General features: G+C 42.5%; 1 protein-coding gene across 1 annotated transcript in view; it reads left to right on the top strand.

The window, feature by feature from the left end:
- Window positions 1-20,174, top strand: part of FAM20C (FAM20C golgi associated secretory pathway kinase) — a 61,125-nt gene that overhangs the window by 9,404 nt on the left and 31,547 nt on the right. The window contains exon 3 of the mRNA XM_074885904.1: window positions 3,810-3,888. Coding sequence (XP_074742005.1) covers window positions 3,810-3,888 — 79 coding nt within the window. The remainder of the gene's footprint in view (window positions 1-3,809; window positions 3,889-20,174) is intronic.

The following is a 20,174-nucleotide window of genomic DNA, read 5'->3' as shown; positions in this document are numbered from 1 at the left end:
TCTCAGGGATTTTTTTGCAAAGTCTCCTAAAGTTAGGAAGATTTTTGATCACAGCCGAAAGCCCTTGCACTGGGTTAACAGGAAGGTTTAATGCTGCTTTCCATTTCCTTCTACTTTGGGGGGGAAAAGAGAGGCTCTGAGTTGCCGAAAGATAAAAAGTAATGATGGTATTGGGATTTGTTTTTAACACTGTGCCAGTACATCCCGGAGCTGTATGAGACTTGATTTGAGGTACCTGCTGGGAGCTAGTGGGTTTATAAAGTCTTTTACAGAGCTGTTCATGACCTGTGATGTTACAGTATATTCAGAAACCTTAAAAAAAGAAGTGAATTCAGAGTATGACTAGTGGTTCCCTTGGAGTCAGTATAGCCTTATGTTGCAAGGCCTTCTTAAAAATACCTAAGGCTGCTGATCATAGACGTGACAGATTGCAATGGTGTAGCATCCTCTGATTTCTTGGAAAATTGTATATGCTGCTTCTGGGTATTATAAATTCTTCAGAAATGTTCATATGAGCAGTAGGTGAAAGCACAAGGGCATCTCCAGATGAGCAAACAGTGTTTGTTTCGGATAAGTTCCTGGAAGATGACAGGGCTCCCACTCTGGCCATAATGGCCAGAGGGACATGTTTAACTGAGGTCTGAGCAGGAAAGGGAGTTCCTGAAGGAATATAGCTCAGAAAATGAGAGGGAAGCCAGTACACAGATGTGACGCTAAATTAGGACAAGGGAAGTAATCTGACCTAGAGGTCTGAGTCACTCATCTCCAATGAGATCTGCTCTTTTCTGGCATTGCCACCCCCAAGATTTGGGCACCCTGGACTGCTCCAAAATCTGCTTAGTTTAGAGGTGCATGAAGGGTCTTGTTGAGTTCAAAAGGGCAGTCTAAGGTCAGGTGTCTCCCTCTCTGCAGGGATTGCAATGATAGACTCTAGCTAGTCTGGACTTGAAGGGTGGCTTTGAATCACCTCCAGCCTGGCCACCACATCTGCATCACTGAACAAGCAGCCAAAGTGGGAATATGATAGTCCAGATGATGTGGGGGGAAGCCAACGTGGAGCTCTGGCATGGTTTGTTGTCCATGATGCATGTGGCTTCCAGCATGCCCTGCCATAAGGCACAATGGGACACCATTCCCACCAATGTCACCCTCTGTTTTGCGGAGGTCCAAAGTTTACTCCTAGCAGCAGTGGAGGGACAACATGCCAGCAAAACTTCTGTTCGGTTGAGGCTACTATTGCAACCAATTAAGGCAATACAATAAGATGGATCTAAAAAGACCGGGGGGATGCTTTTGTCTTACTTCAGCTCAATTCCTTCTGACAGGAATCCAGGCCTTTGTTTCTCATGGAAGAATTATTATGAATTGTTAATCTTCTTCATACATTTCCCTGCTTGGTGATGACACACTTGTTGGGTTCAGCTGCTAACAAAATCATTATCTGTCAAGTGGCTTCAATTTGCTGAGAAACCAGTCTTAGTGTATCTGAAACTTTGTGCTTAGAAAAGGGCATGCTGGAACATCTTTTTTTCTTCTTCATTGCATTGCTGTTATTTCCCAGATGCTTGGATTCCCAGCTGTACCTCAAAATAGGCTCTATCCTTTGCTTTTCTCTGATGGACTTACAGGATCTTTGGTATATTTTGGACATATATGTCTCATGGAGGAGAGGGAGCCAATCTCTAAGCCCTGAGCTCCTCAGAATCGAATGAAGAAGTATAAATTACTTCAGTTTTAGAGGAAAAACATTCGGTCTTCAGTTGGTGTGAGCAGTCTGCAAGCAGCTGTGTTGAGGCCGGTGGGCTGGGAAGTTATGTCTGACAAACAGGAGGCAGTTGTGCCCTTTGGCACTGAGGCTGATATGACTGACCTGTGTGGAGATACCCCACTCAAACAGGGGTGCAAATACAGGTTGTGCCTTAATGAACTGGGCAAATCCTGAGCCTTCAGCAGCGGCTGGGCAGGGAAGGTGGTGGGGGCTGGTCCTGGGCATGGTCGTGTTTCCTGCGGACATGAGGCAAGGGCAGCATCAGCTGCCTGTTTGCTGTCCAGACTAACCAGGAGTGTTTCCAGAGTGCATAGCTGGGCTCTGATGGTCCTAGGGCAGCAGAGCTAGGTGTTTGGTCAGAGGATTGCTGCTTCTCATTGCCTTCAGGCTCCAGGCTAGGTATGAAAAGGCCTACGGCTCCTTCTTCCCTCAGGTGCAGATCAACTGACCTGTTCTGCACAAGAGAGGGAGTTTAATGTGTGAAAGCCAGGTGCTTCTGCTTTACCTGCTCAGTGCAAATTATTTAATGCCCTTTAATTTCTAATTATTTATTTGTTCCTTCGGGATAAACTGGAAATGCAAGAGAAGGCTGAGGTCAGCAAAACAGCAAGGCAGGAGGGATTTTATTCTAGGAGAAGTATAATTACACTGACCAAATTTGCATAGCACTTTGTTGCAAAAATATAGATTACAAGTGCTGAAAGAGAGCTGGTGACCTATCAGCAATAAGGCAGAGAGATGAATAATTAAAAGGATGTGCAGCTAATGGCATTGGTTAGAGAAAAAACATGTACAAGCTATATAGGTGGAACAAGGGCAGCTCTAAGCCAAAATTTACAGATCAAGGTAACCTGACATTTATGTAGTTCTCCAGTTGACATGGGTTTTGTCAGAACTGTAAAGAAAGGGATTGATTATCTGGTCATTCATAGGAAGCATTTTTAAAGGACTGACTCATCCACACAGACACTACTGCCATGGCCTGCCTCTCCTAACACAGAAGTGAGTTAAGGAGACAGGGTGTAGGTCATTTCATTTATTCAGAGCAGTTTTGACTGAGATGGTAAAAAAGCAGCTAGTTTGCCAAAGTATATATTTATCTTTTTAAGTAGCCTTATCATCAAGTAAAATGCATTTTTATGAATTCTTATATATATAAAAAAATTGCTCTGACTTTAGAAACACTATAATCTGGCTGTTAACATGATATTGTCCAAATTGTTCAGACTGGTATGAATAAATGTCAGTGTTAAATTTCCATTAGCTCTCAGCTGGGAAGTGAGCACATTTAATGTTTGAGCAAAGATGGCCCTCGGTGTGCAGTGTGGACCATATAGTCCTTGCTGTCTCCACATGCCCTCTCCTACCCTCCCAACAGAGCCAGCGACCGGCTCTGCACAGCTCTGCTCTCCTGTACAAACCACCTTGGGATCCCTTGAAGTTAATGGATGGGCTTGGATACATATCCATTGTGCATGGAGGAGATGAATTTACATATCTCTACTGCCCAGCAACAATTACTAGAATTGCAGCAGAGATCAGAGATTGCTATAGTTTCTGCTCATAGTTTCAATTAAGGAGATGTCTGCTGCGCATTGGACTGTAACATCCCAGCTGCAGTTGTCTTCGAAAGCATCCCATCTCCTTTCCCAATGTGTGTCCCTTGTTAAAAGGAACTCCAGAAGCGATGGAGACTCCATCGTGACTCCACTGAAGATGGAGAAAACAAGACTGCAATGGTCTGTTCCTATACATGCCATTCAGTTAGAGTGCTTATGGAGCCCATAGGGGCCAATTGAAGAAGACAAAGACGTGTGAGGGAGTACAATCCATTTATAGTCCTGGTCGGCAGCTCAAAGCCCTCCCCTGTACTCTGCACCCGCTGAATAATCTGTTGTCCAGTTAGGATCACCCTGCTTGGTGCTCAGATACTGCAGTGCTGAATCTAATACAGAGCAAAACATATGATTTTGTTGCAGGGAAGCTGAATGTAAGTAGATCCACATTGTAGGATTTTAAAGCGGTTTTGTTTTTCCCACAGCGATGAAATCAGGAGGCACCCAGCTGAAGCTGATCATGACGTTCCAGAACTATGGACAAGCATTGTTCAAACCAATGAAGTAAGTAAAAAACAGTCTGTGTTATAAAGTGAAATTGTAGTGGAATATCCTGTTACTGTTTTCTAAGCCATTAAAAGTTTGCTGTAATGCCTCTCAAGGTTAATGTGACTGGTACCCTAGGCTTGCTGCTGAATGTAGAGCTTCAGGGTCTGTTGAGACCTTGCCCTGCTAGACTGGTCTTTGAAGAGACGCTAAGGAGGCTTCAGATCCATTGCAGTCTTCTCAGGAATGTTATTCACTCTGATCTCTGTGAAATCTCTCATCATAAATACAGGATGTTTTCAGCATTTCTTTCTTATGTAAACTTACTGCAGATCTGAGCTTTATCTAGAGTCAGTGCTTCTCTGGAATATGGCCAGACAAGAGAGATGGTTCAGAACAGCTTTGGAAAAAGCTAAATAGTATTTGTCTGATAAATTATAATTTAATCTGTTGATTTATTGTTGTTTGTATTAAGGGGTTGTATTAGTCATTTGGCTGTGGCTATGCTGACTCTGTGAAAACGAGTTTATCTGAGTGGTACTGCAAGGTAATGAATCTAGAGAGAAAGGGAAGGACTAGGATGATGCAGCCTTGATTTGTGCCTGCCCAGATCCCATTGAGATGAGGGAAGTTATTCAGATACAAAGCAGATGTAAATGAGTTCTGAATCCTGACTTGTATGTTTGTGTTGTAATAAGGAAAATGACTCTGTGCTTACTGTAGAGGGTTTAGGAAAGACACTTGGGGCTGTGAAATGTTTAATGAAGCTACTCAGTATCTGTGTCAAGGGTACTACTGGAATAATAAATTCATTTCCTTCTTTTGTTCCCACTGTAGGGAAGTTCAGTTAATTTCCTCTAAGATGGTCCATAAAAGACTAAAGTAACCGAGAACGAGTGGTTTGGAATATGTCTTGGCATTGTGTTACAGCTGTAGTGGGGAGCACAGCTCAGGGGGTAAGCTGCTGGCTGGCGACTGCAAAACTCCCTGTTTCACCGTAGATTTTGCTATAGACTGACCTCAGACAAATACAGATTTGACTTGATCTTATTTGACTTCCAGAAGGGCCAAATAATTGGTCCCACTTTCCTTCAACCCAAGTTTGAGCAGGAACCCTCCTTATGTGCATTTGTCCTGGGAATCATAAGGAAATCCTATGAACTTCCAGGCAGCACAAGGAATTTGTGCAGAGGCCAAATACCTCTGTGTTATTTCCCAAATTGCACACAAATTTCTCCATGTTTCTAGTGGATCACTGATTGCCTGGGAGAGGTCAGAGGAAGCACAGATATAATACTGACAAGTCAGAGGGAAGGCGGTATCAGAGAGCATCCTCTCCAATATCTTCCCTTCCCCTCTCTGCCCTCTCCCCGAATGCTCAGATCATTAGTGCATGGGTCCATCCCCTATATCTGCAAGTTTGACGCATATAGACACAATTCTTAATTGTGTCTTGTCCCACACGTGAAATCAAGAACCAGGCAGGTTTGAGCAGCCTTGAAGCATTTGGCAGAATCGTGGTTGCACTGTTGACTTTTTACATAGTGTGTGATTTGTTTCTTCTCCATTTGCTCAGATGCATATAATCTCAATCTTTATCATTGGTATGACATTGTAATTCTGGGAATGCTAATGAGGTCAAATCAAAAGTTTACCGTTGCTACTGTACTGTACACAGCCTTGGCAAGATGATGGATGACAATGGAGGTATAGCCACATTCCTGTGTAGAAGCAATTACTACCATCCACTAAAACAATAATGGAAAATGATGATGTCTTAATCATTCCCTTTGCTTGATTTGAAGGGCAGCAACACCCTACTTTCTCACTGCTCTTTGCATTACATACACCACTGGAAAAAGCAGCATTAGAGCATTCAGCAGCTGTGTTCCCAGGCACCACACCTTACAGTAGCAATGCTGCTGCGTTTGTGCTGAGCATCGCTGAACACATTAGTGATTTTGAATAAGGATATTTGCAAGCATTCGTCTTCATTCTGATAACAGTGAACAGGGCGCCAGATGCTCGGCTAGTGTAAATCTTCCTAGCTCCTTTGGCATCTGGTCCCATTGGCCTCTTTCACTAGCTTATGGACTGTTGTTGATGGAGTTCTTGGAGAGGTTTGCAGCAGCATTTCTTTATACAGAAATAAGCAGCTCAGAACTACAAAAAAAAAAAAAAATCAGGCTTTAAAGCTACAAGACTTCTTCTTGTAGGACCTTCTTCAGGCCTTAGACACCTTCTAGGCTGTTTCTGGTGCTTCCTCTTTTCTGCAGGGTACCCTTCTGATCCAGGCTTCACAAAGGTGGGTGTGCCTTCCCAGTGTAGGAGCTATAAGGAGCTCACAGATCAAGGCCAAATATCTCTGGTCATCAAGACTGGAGACATAAAGGACGTTTTTTTCTAAGTAGTTTAATTTGAGGACCATAAAATATCATCTTGGTGGCTACTTCTGAGATCAGCTCCTTGAAGGAAGCCCTTGGTGGATAGGACGTCTCCACATGGTGCATCCTACATGTTTCAGTTGTTATGTGTTATCAGCTCCATTGCTTTTCAAAGCAGCAGAAATTATGCTTTTCTTTCTCCTGAGTTGATAAGCCTCTTCATACAAGCAACCTTCTTCATGAACCTCAGGTAACACAACAATTAAATAGTAGTGAGTGTCCAGCTGCAAATGAAAATTGGGGCCTCAGTTTATTTCTTAGTGCTGGAGGGGGCAATATGAGTTGAATCTGTATGTTAAACTGAACTGAGCCACTGTTTTTTAGAGAATAGAGTTGACACCGGTAGGATTGCAAATCTGATCCCAAGGAAAATTGATAATCTGGAGTTTTCCACCCTGTCTGGGATCTGAAGTACTGAAAGCTGAATGGTGTGAGTTTCACAGAGGGTAATATGTAGACATGAGGCCAGTCGCTGCCTGGATTTGATTAATTTGAACTACCTGAAAAGCTCTTTTTGCTATACATAGCTGTAGGCAGTATCTTCCAAACCGGATTAATACCTGTTCGAGTAGGATTGCGGCAGATAGGGGAGACCATACGAACCCTTCCCTGACACAGCTGGGCATCTGATAGCGAAAGGGTAGGTCTCCAGACCTTTGGCAGTGACTTCTGCGGGGGAGTCACAGCAAAATGTACTCCCTGGCAAATTGCTTGAAATTCTGCAGAACTCATCTGACTTGCTCTGCCCTTTCCCAGCCTCCCAATTCCATGATGAATTTATGCAAGGAGGAAGCCAGCTCCAGAAAGGCCCAGGCAGGATTTGGAAATTGGGAAACCAGAATCTGCCTTTGGCACCTTTTGAGCTCAGTATTTGACATTAGCTGACAACTCTTCATCTGGTCATCGATTCAAGCTAGTGGAGCAAATGGGAGGAGGGAAGCTTAACAGTCAGGGAAATGTGATAGCAGTAAATAAAGCCTGATCAGCTGCAATTATTTTATTTATTTGTGGCTCTGCATCTTCATTTCTGAAATAATTGCCCATAAAGTATTGCAGAGAAAGCCAAATCTATTTATAAATCCTATGGCCTGGTGTAGATTCCTTTGCTAATTCCAAATGCATCATAGAAAAAGCGAGTATTTGCTAAAACTCCAGGGAAGATTTAATGTATTTGCAATGTATCTTACAGTTAATGTGTAGTTTTATTTAGCTCATAACAGTTCAATCATACAAAATTATTACCATATGGGACAGGAAAAAAATAGCAACCTCCCCTTCTCCCATGATTAGTGTGTCTAACCATACTAGTATTGTACAGCATAATAAAATTTATTTATGTGATCGCTGATATCTGCAGCTGCAGCTTTCTATATGACTTATCAGGTAGGGATGGTGTAGAGCCATAAATTTAAAAAGGTTTTTGGCTTATTTGTCCAAAAGGAACATGCGCTTTATAGTTTTATTTGGTTTCCCTTTGTTTCTGCTCGCTGGTGGAGTTAAATAGCTGGCTCAGCAACAAAACCAACACACTATTTTTTTTCCTCCCAAGGCTCTATTCTTGAAGGGTGAGATTCTGTTCCAGCAGAGCCAGTGCTAGGATTCCTATTGCATATGCTGGTGCCAGGATTTTGAGAGAGGCTTTTACAGTTCCTTATGGAAAAGCCGAATAGGATCTAATAGAAAATGATACCTTGTTATTGTAGTTGTGAGAAAAGTGTCCTGTGGTATGTGTTTAAGAATGACATCTCTCATTCCCAGTTTTATAGACTGCTTTGTAGAAATGTGTAGAAAGGGTATTCATTATAAAATCTTTGAGGTTTCTTTGTTCCATTCAAAGAAATACTACTGTATCTAGTGAACTCTGGACTGAAACAGATAAAAGCCAGTTCTATTCCAACCTTAGCATTTGCTTGATATTTTTAACATCTTTTTTCTTCTGTTTTTACAAGTCACAGTACAGGATTGGTAAGAGCCACATGGCTGTTTCATTCAGTAGCTGAAGTTCACAGTTAAAGTCTTTGATAAAGTAGAACCAATTAGCATCAGGGTGATATCAGGCCAGAAGAGACTTTTGGGGTCGCGAAATCCAGTGTCCTTGAATCACAGGCGATCATCTCATGAAATCCCATTCATTAACTCATCAAGCACTGCTGACCATGTTGTTTGTAACTTTTACCCCTGCTATCCCTCCTGAGACTTGCTGCTGTAGAAATAATGCTACCCCCTGGGAGCATCTTCTGGTTCCTGCAACCTTCAGACCCATTCCAGTGCCAGCCACAAAATAAGCTGGTAGTCATGGTCTAGTGCAAAGCTAGTGCTCTACAGAAACAAAACAAGCACACCCACCTTTCAGCTTCTGTAATGTTCCTATAGCATAAAGACATAGGCACTGTTAGCTGGGCTGAAATTTAGCAGCAAAGGTCAAGGGGAAGATAATATTTTTGTTTTGATTGGCAAAGCACAGCTTTTTACTGGCTTTTAAATGTCATACTTGTAGCGTTCTTTAAGTTTCTCTTTGATTTCCTTTTAGGATTGCTCAACAAATAATGCATCCTTTGATAGGGATATTAAATAGGCCAAACAATCCCTGTAATACAAACAACTGTTAATTGCTTTCATTTCCTACAGTAATATGCCCTTTCTGAAGCTTTGGTGTGACTGTTGTACCTGCAAAATGCAGCCTCCAGGCCTGATTATCATATCAGTTAGCTGGTGTAATTCTTCCAAATTGGTAGCATTGCTTCCAAGTCAGAGGAGTTGAAATGATCTTCAGAATCGGGGCCCCTGGAAGATTGCTTTCCTTATTACATTGCATACCATGCTGTTTTGAGGAAATACATTTTGCAAACCTGTTGCATTTCAGCTGGCAGGCATCCAGTATAAACATACTGTTATAAGTCAACATAGCAATTAAATCAAATTGCAATGTTTTCTCTGAGCAGCTAGAGAAGTGAGATATGCATACAGTAGCTGCTATGCTAGAAGCCTTCCAGGATTAACACTTTGGCACACTGGAATGTGCTGCATGAAACCCGACTGAGCAGTTGCTGGTCAAAGTACAAACCCAGCCACTATGTTTTGTCACTCGGCTTAAGCCGTGTTACTGTAGCGGTCACTGGAGAACACTGGCTCTGCACAAGATGTGTTACTGGAGACCTAAGGTTGAATAAACTGATCAGAAAGGTTGAAGCTAGTCAGCCCAATGTTCAGTTTATGTAGGTGTATTTTAAAATTGCAAGGAGTGCTGTGTCATTATGTCACAAAGAAGAAATGCTTTCTTTGTTGCTGGACATAAAAATCAGTAATCAGATATTCTGTGGACCTCATCCATGCAATTTTGGCCTTTTTAAGGGAATTCAAATCCCTACCTACCAAATCCCTGCTGAAATGTTTATCTGAGTGAGACTGACAGGAAGATTTGATTGTACTTACATCAGGAGTAAACTGGATGAATTGCATCACTTGATATTTAAAGTACATGAGATCTGAATGTGGTCCTAAATAAGGACAGCAGAGGTTGTCCTGTATTATTTTAGTTCTTTAACTTTTGGTATATTATGCATGAACTGTTTTTCTCTTTTATAACTAATCCTGTTCATCAGATCAGACTTCTTCAGTATTTCAGTGCAGACTGTATTTTAGGACTCAGCAGTGCCTCTGGTCCAAACCTCATTTATGCAGATTGGAAAATTTGTGGTGACTTCAAGAGGAGTTGGATCAGGATTGAGGCTGACTGATGGCCCTGGACAGCAATGAAATCCAGTCTTCTGTCTGTCACTGTGCACTGCATTTCCCCTTGCCACAGCTCAGCAACTGCTGGCTGAAATATTGATCAATCCCTTCCAACCCAGGAGAAATTTGTTCTCAAATTCTGGAAGCATGTTTATGAAATGACCCCAGAGTCACAGTCTGCAAAGTCCAGGTAGCTCAAAGGTTGTCCATTTAGATTAGGATCTGTAGGGATCTGTGACAGTAGCATTTCACCATGCTGGCAGCCAGGAAGGGGAAAACAAACCTCTTTCCCTCTCTTTTGGCACCAGCTCTGTTGTGCTGTCCCAAGCTGAGCTGCCCAGGTTATCCCCTGGAGCCAGGCAGGATCGCCTGAGCCAGGACAGGACAATATGAGTCCCAGTGGAGGGAGGGAGCAGACCTTGGGGTTCAGCCCCATCCCACTTCCTGGCACTGGGAAGCTGCCATCCACCACTGCTGGTGAATTCCCTCCAAAATCCCTCTCCCCTGACTTCCCCATGGCATCTTCAGCTCCTGGCAGAAGACTTCACAGCTCACAGAAACATCAGCCCCGTGGTCTTTGTGACTGGGGGTTTTTGCACAAATAATTAAAGCCTTGCATTTTACTTTAACTCATTTGTTGGGGTTTTTCCAGCAGATCATAACATGATGCTCAATATCTATTTTTGTTCTTGTCTTACACAGACACAAATGGCCACAGGTACTGGCTGTACCTGCCCCTTATCACTGTTTTAAGGGAGAGCTGAGTGGGTAGTCATATTTTACAGTAGTGAAGTGTCTCTGCTTGATTAGCCACCTTCTATCTAAGTGCTTATAGAATCTTGCTAATTAGTCTTTGGGAACAAAGACATGCTGGTGTTTATTTTTTCTTTAAAAGCCAGTTATTGCAGCAGATAACATTTTTTTTTTTTTTACCTGTTACCACAGTGTATTAGGAAAGAAGCATCTTCAGTGTCTGATTTTAATCAAGCTACTTCTTCATTTTAATTTTCTGCATACCAAGAAATGCAGTCCTGTGGTTTTGTCTTTTAATCAGAGGCCCACTTTCAGTTCCTCAGTTTCTTATTTCACACATTTTACCCTGTATTGGCAGGGCGGAAAAGCAGCAAATGTTATCGAGGGAAGAGCTGGCATGAAATGCATAACCTGTAATTTACTGCTAAGTAACAGGGCTTGGCACACAGGGGACTCATTGGTGTAGTGGTGAGGTAAGATGTCCTTAGTAAATCTAAGCAAAAAAATTGTCCAAAATGTTTTCAGTGGGATATGCAGATACTGCTACCCTGAAATATTTCATGGGAATTTGTCTCCATTTCTCTACAATTTATAATCCTTAAATTAGGCTCAAGAGACTGAAATTCCATGAGGGAAAATGATTTGTGCAAGACTTGTGGTGTAAACCAGAGGCTGAAGCTGTTTTCTCTCTGGAGCAGCATGTACAGCTTTATCCTGGAGACAATTTGCACCGTGCTCATCTCCCTCCACCCTCTCCCCCACCTTGGAAGGAGTTATTTTTGGATGTTTTATGGAGCTAAATTGCTCCCCCTCTGCCCCTGGTCCTTATCTCACACAGTGATAGCTCTGGGGATCCCCACCGCTTTGGAGGGTGCACATGGGGATTTGACCACTTGCCCCGAGATTTCTTTGAAGTTTGTTTGTTCTTATAACATCCAGCTTGTTAAAGCCCTCAACATTTCTACAGGTTTCTTGAGTTAGGGCTGCTGGCTATTGGAAGGGACAGAAGATAAGGAGCAGTGAAATGATACAGTGTGTCTAGTGGCTGAGGACCCACGTCCAACTTTGCCGGATGTCACTGGTTCAGGCGACACAGTCCCATGGTCAGTGATGATGCGAAAGCTGGGTGGCATTTGGGAGAGACCCACAACCAAAGTAACAGTGTCTTGCAGGTCGAAACAGGAGGGTTTAGGCAAAGCTCAGAAGCTTAAGAGAGAGCGCACAGCGCATGTCCAAATTATGCCCTTGGCGTGGTGCTATTGGTGATTCATTGCTGTAAACAAACAAAAAAAGTGCGTGTAAAATAGCTGTAATAGCTGTTAATAACACATCTTTAGGACACACTGGACATTTCTGACTTTTTTTAATTTATTTTCAGTGTCTGGTTCAATGGTGTTGGTACTTCTCTTGTTAACTTACAATTTTCCACCCTGCTGTAATGTTCTGCATGTGGGTAAATAAAAGTGAGAAAGCCTGAAAGACTCATTTGCATGTGAAGAAGTAGCAGAAACCCAGACTAAATAGTGTCTGCAAATGTGTGGGAGCTGGAGAGTAGGGGGGGACAGCAAAACTGTTGTAAATAGAAGCCATTTAAAGTGCTGGATTATGCGCTATGGATAATAAAATACCCCAAGCCAGCATGTAAGCCAGATACTGTTCTCAGCAGCAGCATCTGACTGATCCTGTTAGCACTTCAAGCCCCTTTTGTAAACCTTGCTAATCGGTGGTCCAAATTCTTCATGCAGGGGTGGTCACCCAGCCAGAGGACAAATAATGCCATGACTGTGCTTGGAGAGCTGTAATAGTTAGCAGAAATATTGCACACAGACTTCAGATACACACAATCTGTATATGGATTTTAAACTGCTTTGGTTAGCTGGCATGAAGCAGCAGAAGAAATGAAGATGTTAAATTAATCTGTAGATTTAAGGGGAAATTAGCAATGATTGGTATTGTTTTATTTAGTTTTCAGTATGACTGACTTGTATTTTTTTTGATTCTATCTAATGATACACGCGAAGAGAATTTCAACCCAGCATATTTGTGTTTCTCTGTATTTTGTGCCTGTTTGAATCACTGTGATGCGATAGTCCAGCCAAAATTTTCAAACAAACCTCTTTTGCATCTGATTCTTTAGGGGTTTATTAAGCAGAAAATCTGATTCCCAGGGCATAAAACCCAGAGGTTTTTCAGCCTTTCATGTTGCAAGCCCAGGTTTTGTGTCAGGGCCCTGAGTGAGCCTCAGCCAGGAGGAGGGGAGAGCGATGCTGTGGTTCGAACGCCAGCTCTGCCTCCTGGGGATGACGATGGCAGAGACGACTTAAAACAAAATCCTGTTTTTCTCCACAAAATTGAGACATGGGGCTGAGAGTTGTTGCTGGCAGAAGGACAGGGTGCAGCAAGGAGGATTTGTGCCAGCCCTGGGCATGGTGGGGGCAGCAGCTGCCCCCTTCAGCATGGACCTAGTGCCACCATGAGTCTCCATGTCTCCCCCCATTCACAGCAGCAGTCAGCTTGACATCTCAGGGCTCCGACACCAGCAAAACAGGGTGCTCAAGGAGGGCAGAGCCTGCTTTTCCCATTGCCTGCCTAGTTTTCCTATTCCTGGAGCCAGCTCCAAGTTGAAACCATCTTTTTTTTGCAGCCTCCTGACCCCAGGTACAAGAGCTGGGTAACTGGGAATTTAGCCCAAAACATACCCTTTTTTGCTCTGCCTGACCTACTTGTCGCTGCCCATGGGGAGCCGCGGGGGTTTCTGCTCCTCTTGTGCCTTTGCTTTGGAGAGTCAAGCTTTTGTGCTGCTGATTGTATCACGGTGCCTTGAAGTTATCTTGGCGTGCACTGGATATTTTGGTACAGAAGCTGCTTTTTATGTACTTCTGTAGCACTCAGGGCACTAATGCGTCGCCTGAAGCAGCAGTGAAGCCTCCACTTTCGTGCTGCGGTATGGCGGGGCAGTGCCAATCCGGAGAGAGTCGGTGGCTCCGGGCAGTGTGAGCACAGCTGGGGTCCTGCTCCGTTAGCTGTCTGCGAGGCCATGTGGAAGAGATGGGTTTTGCAGCATATCCAGGCCACCTATTCAAATCCAGGCTCTTTTGGCACCCATGAAATTGTCTGACAACTTGTGAGCAGGCACCGTGCCATGCAAGCAGATGGGCATGAATGTCCTGGCAGCCAAGAGCCTGGGATGTTCATCTGGCAGAGGGGAGTGAGAGCAGAGCTCCTCGGTGCTCGTGTCCAAATGCCTGTCCCTCCTCAAGTCACCATGGGAAGGGCAGGCATGGTGATGCGGTGTCTGGTTTGGGCACAGGGTGTTTTACAGCAGAGATGATACCCCCCACATTATCCCCCTGGTTCCTGCTACTCTATCACTGAGGAAAAGGTAGTTTCTGAGATGCTTTCAGACAGAGCTCCCTGTTTTGTTGGGGCCAGCCAGCACCTGTCACTGTCCTGTGCCCTCCAGAGACTCACCTTGAAGGCAACAGCACAGCAGGGTTTTTTTGACTACCTCTGCTAGTTGGTTTCCTGTGAGAGGCTGGTTCTTGCCAGAAGTGAATCCCGAGATAAAAGGATTAAAACATCCTCTTCGAGGCTTTACAGAAATTGTCACGAGGGCTTACTTTAAAACATAACTCCAGGGAAGGCCTTAATGCTTATTGCCCCAAGGGGCAGCTTTTCTCACACAGGCATGCATTTCATAATGATTGACACATCATTAATTAACTGTTATTAATTAACCCCATAATCTGAAGGGATGGAGGGAGGAATTCCTTGCAGGCCTGGATCCTGTCATTTCTTTGAACACACGAGTCCCCTGTTCTGCTGCATTCCCAAACCCATCTGTCTTTGGGACCAAAGAAGCTCATAAAGAAGGCAGGACTAATGAACAACATTTTATAGCCCCCCTTCAGCCACCTTCATTTCCTGACAGCCACAGTTCAAACATGATTTGCAGGAGTGAGACTATTTGTATCTATTACTGTGAGTTTAGAGGAAGAGAAACATGAAAAAAAAAAAAAATCGGTTGTTGCCTTTCAACCTTCCCTTGTTCCCTGCTGTGTAGGATATGATGCTGTGAAGGATACGGAATCCATCTGTAATATAACACTGGCTGTGCATGTGGATGGTCACATAACCTCCTTTTAGGCTGGCCGTGCTACGAAAGGCCAAAGTTAGGGCAGAAAACCATTCTTGCCTCTCCATTTTAGCTCCAGTGTGATGACCTCCCCACTGCCTAGAACAGCAGCAGAAGGGACAAATTCCTCCTGTGCTGACTTTAGCTGGGCTTGCTGGTGTCCTTGAAGACTTTATTTTGCTCTAATCATTTTGAGCCAGCCCATATCTTCTGCCAGTTCTGCCCGGTGGCCTCTAACAATCTCATATGTCAGGCAGCAGCATGATTATAGCTTTATTTAACTTAGTCTGCATTTGCCTTTCAAGGAGCAACAATGCAGCAATTCTGTAGACTAAATGTGGCCTAAGAAAAGAAATTGTCCTGTTTATCCACAAACACCAGATTCTTGGGGTGATGCCAATGTCTCTAAGACATCAGTGGTGCTGATAAGCCAATAGTCATAATCACTGATCAGTGTTTTGCTGATGTTTTGGCAAGGTTTTGTGTCCAATATTGTTGACCCTACACTTTTCCTATTATGTACTGTATCCTTTGGCAGGAGAAAGACCTTCCCAGAGATCAGAATGGTACCCATACTGCAGGAGGTGCCTAAAACCCATTATGTTTGACATGGCTTATTCCTTTTATTCAGGGTCATATATCAGGGTTCATCCCTCCCATGCAATTTCAGGCACAGCAGTATTAATCCTGCCATTTTGCATCTCTGCAATTGGGAACGGCCTCTGGTTGCTGACATCTGAATTACATTTTTAACAACAATTTCCTTTGTTATATAAAATGAAGCCAAAACAAACACTGGTATTGGAAGCTCACTTTCTGGTTTAAATAACACAGACCTTTAAATGGATGAGGTCTATGAATCATTTTTGTGTAGATTCTGGTTTTGGGTTGTTTACTTGCTTGTTTGTGATGGATTTTGTTCTTTTTTTTTCCTTGGCAATGTAAGTCTATCACTTTTGATGCAGTAGGACAGTTTGGAAAAGCTCCCTGGTCCCTCTTATCTAACTGTACTGTTATTAGATTATTGGATTCTCTCTTCTCTCTCTTCCCCTAAAAATTCACTTACTAAAAGGGTGAAATTGCAGTGTATTGAATTGCCTGATATTGCACTGATTCTTTAGTGCAATATCTTCTAGATTTTAATAGCTACAGGCCTTGAAAGTATTTTGGTGTTACCAAAGACATTTAATATCTGTGAACTTATGGAACGTATTTTCTGGCACTCAGCAATGACTCCAAAGCCCCAAAGAATTACACTCAACAGCCCTGAATTTCAAAGCCTGACATCACTGCGAGCAAGGAATACAAATCCATCAACAGGAGCAGGATTTTAATTGCTTTTGAATGATTCTATAGAAACCTAAAATTGCTTTGTGGGATGAAAAAAAAAAATCCCCACTTTTATCAGTGAAGAGGTTTTAATTCTGGTGAATAAAATAAGTGGTTCCTGTAATAATACAAGATTTTTTCCCTCAGTCTGTGTAGCTGTTCCTTCAGACCCTGCCTGCTGGGATTTTATCCTTGAGCAGTGAGACATCAGAGTTCATCAGATATTATACGTGGCAATTGCCAAACCAGGAGAGGCTCTTTGGTGGCTGGAAGATTTGTTCTTCTATTATGTTAGCTGTTAAAAAATGAGACCACCTGCATTCTTTTGCAATGTGACCTTCTCTAGCTGGTCATATGCTGTGTTTTCTCTGTGATCTGATCTGATTTTAAGGGTAATCAAAAGGCCAACAGTGCTTTAAAACTCAGTAATACCTTGACTCTTGCTTTACAGTTTTCTTTTTTTTTTTCTCTTTTTTTTTAATGAAAGGAATGAAAACCTCTGCAGACATTTCTACATCTGGCTTAGCTTCTGGTTAAATGCATCCTCAGGGAGTGCTGGAAAGTATTACTTCTCCTGTTTAGAAGAGAAGTAAATGAGTCATATTTTCCAAAATAGTTTTCAAGAAAAGGGATATCAGTTGTTTGTATTTTCCTGTTTAACAGATCTGGTGAATAATTTAAAATGGTCTGCATCGCAAGAGAAACAACACCAGAGTGTGAATATTTCCATTGCCTTGGCAAATGGCAAATGCCTTTACAGCTGGCACGTATCAAGGGAGCGTGCATTGCTGAGCCCGCCCCAGGGATGGTGCCAGTTGTGATGGTCCCTTCCCTGATGTGGGGTCAAATAATGAGACTGTCCCTTGGACTGGTGTGGGGATGGAGCCAGGCATCCTCATTGTGTGAAGGTCGAGGAGAGCATCGTGTCCCCTACCCTGGGCAGGTTTGCAGACAGAGCAGGAGGCTTTTTCCTGCTCCTTCACCCCCTGGGTGGACTGTAAGAGGGGTCACATTGATCTTCGGGCATCTGGGGCTATTGAGTCTCTGCAGGCACAGTAGAAGAAGTCTCCTGGATTTCAGAGGGAACCAAATCTGGCCTCTAGTTTTACCTCAGCATTTCTGTTTGTAAATCAGTTGGAGCAATCCCCTTCCTCTGACCGAAAATATTCAGGATGCCTAAGGGAAGAATCACAGAAAAGGAGATATTCAGGGCCCCCAAACCAGAGACCACAGTGGAGATGGGGAGCCTGTCCCATCTCCTGCCTCTCCATGTGGCTCCTCGCCAGAGAAACCCTTTCTGAAACCCTGAACAAGCCTCAGCCCAGCCCAGGGCACGAAAAAGGCTCTATACCCCGTCACCACCCAAACCAGTATCACCGATGTAGCTAAACCTTTCCAAAGGCTCTCAAGGACATTCGCAGGCATCTCTCAAGTGGAGCCATAATAGCATCTAATACTGGTCTGCAATAACATTTCCTTAACCAGGTATTAAAATAATTATTGAGCTTGTTTTGGGGAGAAAACAAAAAAGATAAAAAGGACAATCTGATATTTTATATTTCAGTTAGCATTAAGCTTACGAAAAGGAGATTGGTTGCAGCATCTGAAATTCTGAACTAGTATTTTTCCTGTCATTTGAAGCGTGTTGATACTAGCATGTATTAAAGTGCAGAAAGCCTTCCTATTGAGGGCTTTAAAATATTTTTAATTCTTTTCAGAAATAAACCTAGCCATTATTGTATTTTTGAAGGACAATTATTTTGTCCTTTCTTGCATAACTACACATTTTAAAATACATTTCTGAATAATTATTTTTAAATAATTTTTCTTCAAATCGACCATAACAAACCAGACAAATCTCTTCAGAATTAATTTTCCACCTAGCTGAAGAAATTAGCTATTGCTTTCTCCCTCCCACCTCGAAGCTGTGCTAGAATGGTTACCTGGATACCCTGCCTGTAAAGGATGTATGTGCTGAAGCAATTTAAATAGCCTGATTTGTCATCTAACTGCAGACATCATTAGCAAAGCATTATTTGGCTGGAACGTTGTAGGCTGAACATGGATAACTCCTCTGTATTGAGGAGAGATTTAGTTTAACCACCTTGTGACCAAATATTACCTGTCTTGAGTGTGGAGCTGCAGCAAGTCTACTGTGAGGAATACGAGCCGTATCTGGGTGGGAAATTATCTCCCTGTGGTGTATAGCTATTGGAGATGTATTCCGCATCAGGATGAAAATAGGCTCTTTCAAATATGTTGTTTCAGAATCTACTGATTTGTTTATTTTGGGGCAAGGAGATAATTTTTGTATGATGGGGAGGAGGGAAGGGAAGGAAATATAAGCCTGACTTTTGCTTTTTTCCCTGTAATTTTTCTCCTTGTCACAATCCCCATTTCAATTTATTCCTCTGGTTATCATCTCTATTTTTAAAATGGCAATTCCATCAGGATGGAAGGACCCTCATAAGCAGGTTTTTAAAAAGAAGCTGGTGAAATTACAATGATGACTTGAGATTAATTTTACTGCATATGATAGCGTGTAAAGCAGAAAATGGTGGTGTCCTCTGATAAATCCTGCATGTCAGGAGGCAGAAATAGTAATTTCCCTGGAATCTCACTATTGAGCTTGGTCAGGGAGGTAGTCTGTGCAGAACAATAAGGTATGCGTAAAAACAAATCTGAGCTTTAAAGAAGAGGATTTTATTAGTTCTCAGACTACTTTTTAGGTCTGGACTGAACTAACATACCATTTTAAGGGTTTAACCAAAATCAGGTTATTTGTTGTTGATTACAATGTGATCTGGAAAACAGCTAGAGTCTGGAGATTTGTCAGGTAGGTTCAATAGACCCGCATCCTCCCATCTAAGCTAATTCTGCAGCTACAGCTGAATTGCAGGAGCACCACGATTGCATAGCTGCCACTTACATATTCCTGAACATCCTTCTTGGCAAATCAACTCCCAAATCATGTTCAGGAATCATAGTCTTAAATGAAGCATGGTTGCAAAATATTCTACTGATCTATGGTGCAAGTCCTTTTCCTTTAGTTGTAATTGACGTTACAAAATATTTTATGGCTTCTGTCATTAGTATTCCCAGTTGGCTCAATCTACAATTTATTTCATGCTTTAAAAATGATAAGAATTTTCTACTGATTAGCAGCAACAGTAGGGCATGTTTCTAGATTTATCAACATGGGATTTTTTTGGGGTGGGTAAGGAATCTTTTGTCTTTGAATTAAAATGTGTCTAGACACTCTTTTTCCATTGCAAATCTAGCAAAATGAAGATACTTTTGAGGCAGTAATTAAATTCTTTCAGTGGCATACAGTCTAGTAGGCACAGGGCTTCAGTATAATATTTATTTCCAGGAAATCTACAGTATTTTCCTTGCCATTTGTAGGACTCAGCATATAAATAATGCAGACCATGCTGTGCTGCTTTTCAGTTCATCCCAGGAAATTATGCCATTAAAAATGCCACGGTTCTTTCAGACACACACAGACACAGCAGGTAAAGAGAATATTCATGTGATGAACAGTGACAGAAGCAGCATCAGCTAATACATAACCCTGCAAAGCACACCTCAGACGATGAAATTGTTTGCAGTAATTATAGCATGGAATGAGACTGTTATTTAACTTAACATCATGGCAGTCAAACTATGATCCATCAAAGTGGGCTCTGAATTTGTAATCCAGGGTTAGGACTCAGATGCAAAATAAGGTGAAGTGAAATGAAGAGCTCTGGAGCCTCCCCTGCCACCCCAAACATACACGGTCGATAAGTGTAATGAAAATGAAACTTCATTTGAGCAGTTTTGGAAATAAAAGGTCCCTATAAATTCCCCACAGACTTAGGTTTTTTTGTTGCCATTTGAAATCTGCAGTTCAGATGTTAAAATATCTC

This window comes from Strix uralensis, chromosome 16 (genome assembly GCF_047716275.1).
Source record: "Strix uralensis isolate ZFMK-TIS-50842 chromosome 16, bStrUra1, whole genome shotgun sequence".
NCBI lineage: Eukaryota > Metazoa > Chordata > Aves > Strigiformes > Strigidae > Strix > Strix uralensis.
The sequence above is the reverse complement of the archived record's forward strand: the minus strand, read 5'-3'. Positions and strand labels throughout refer to the sequence as shown.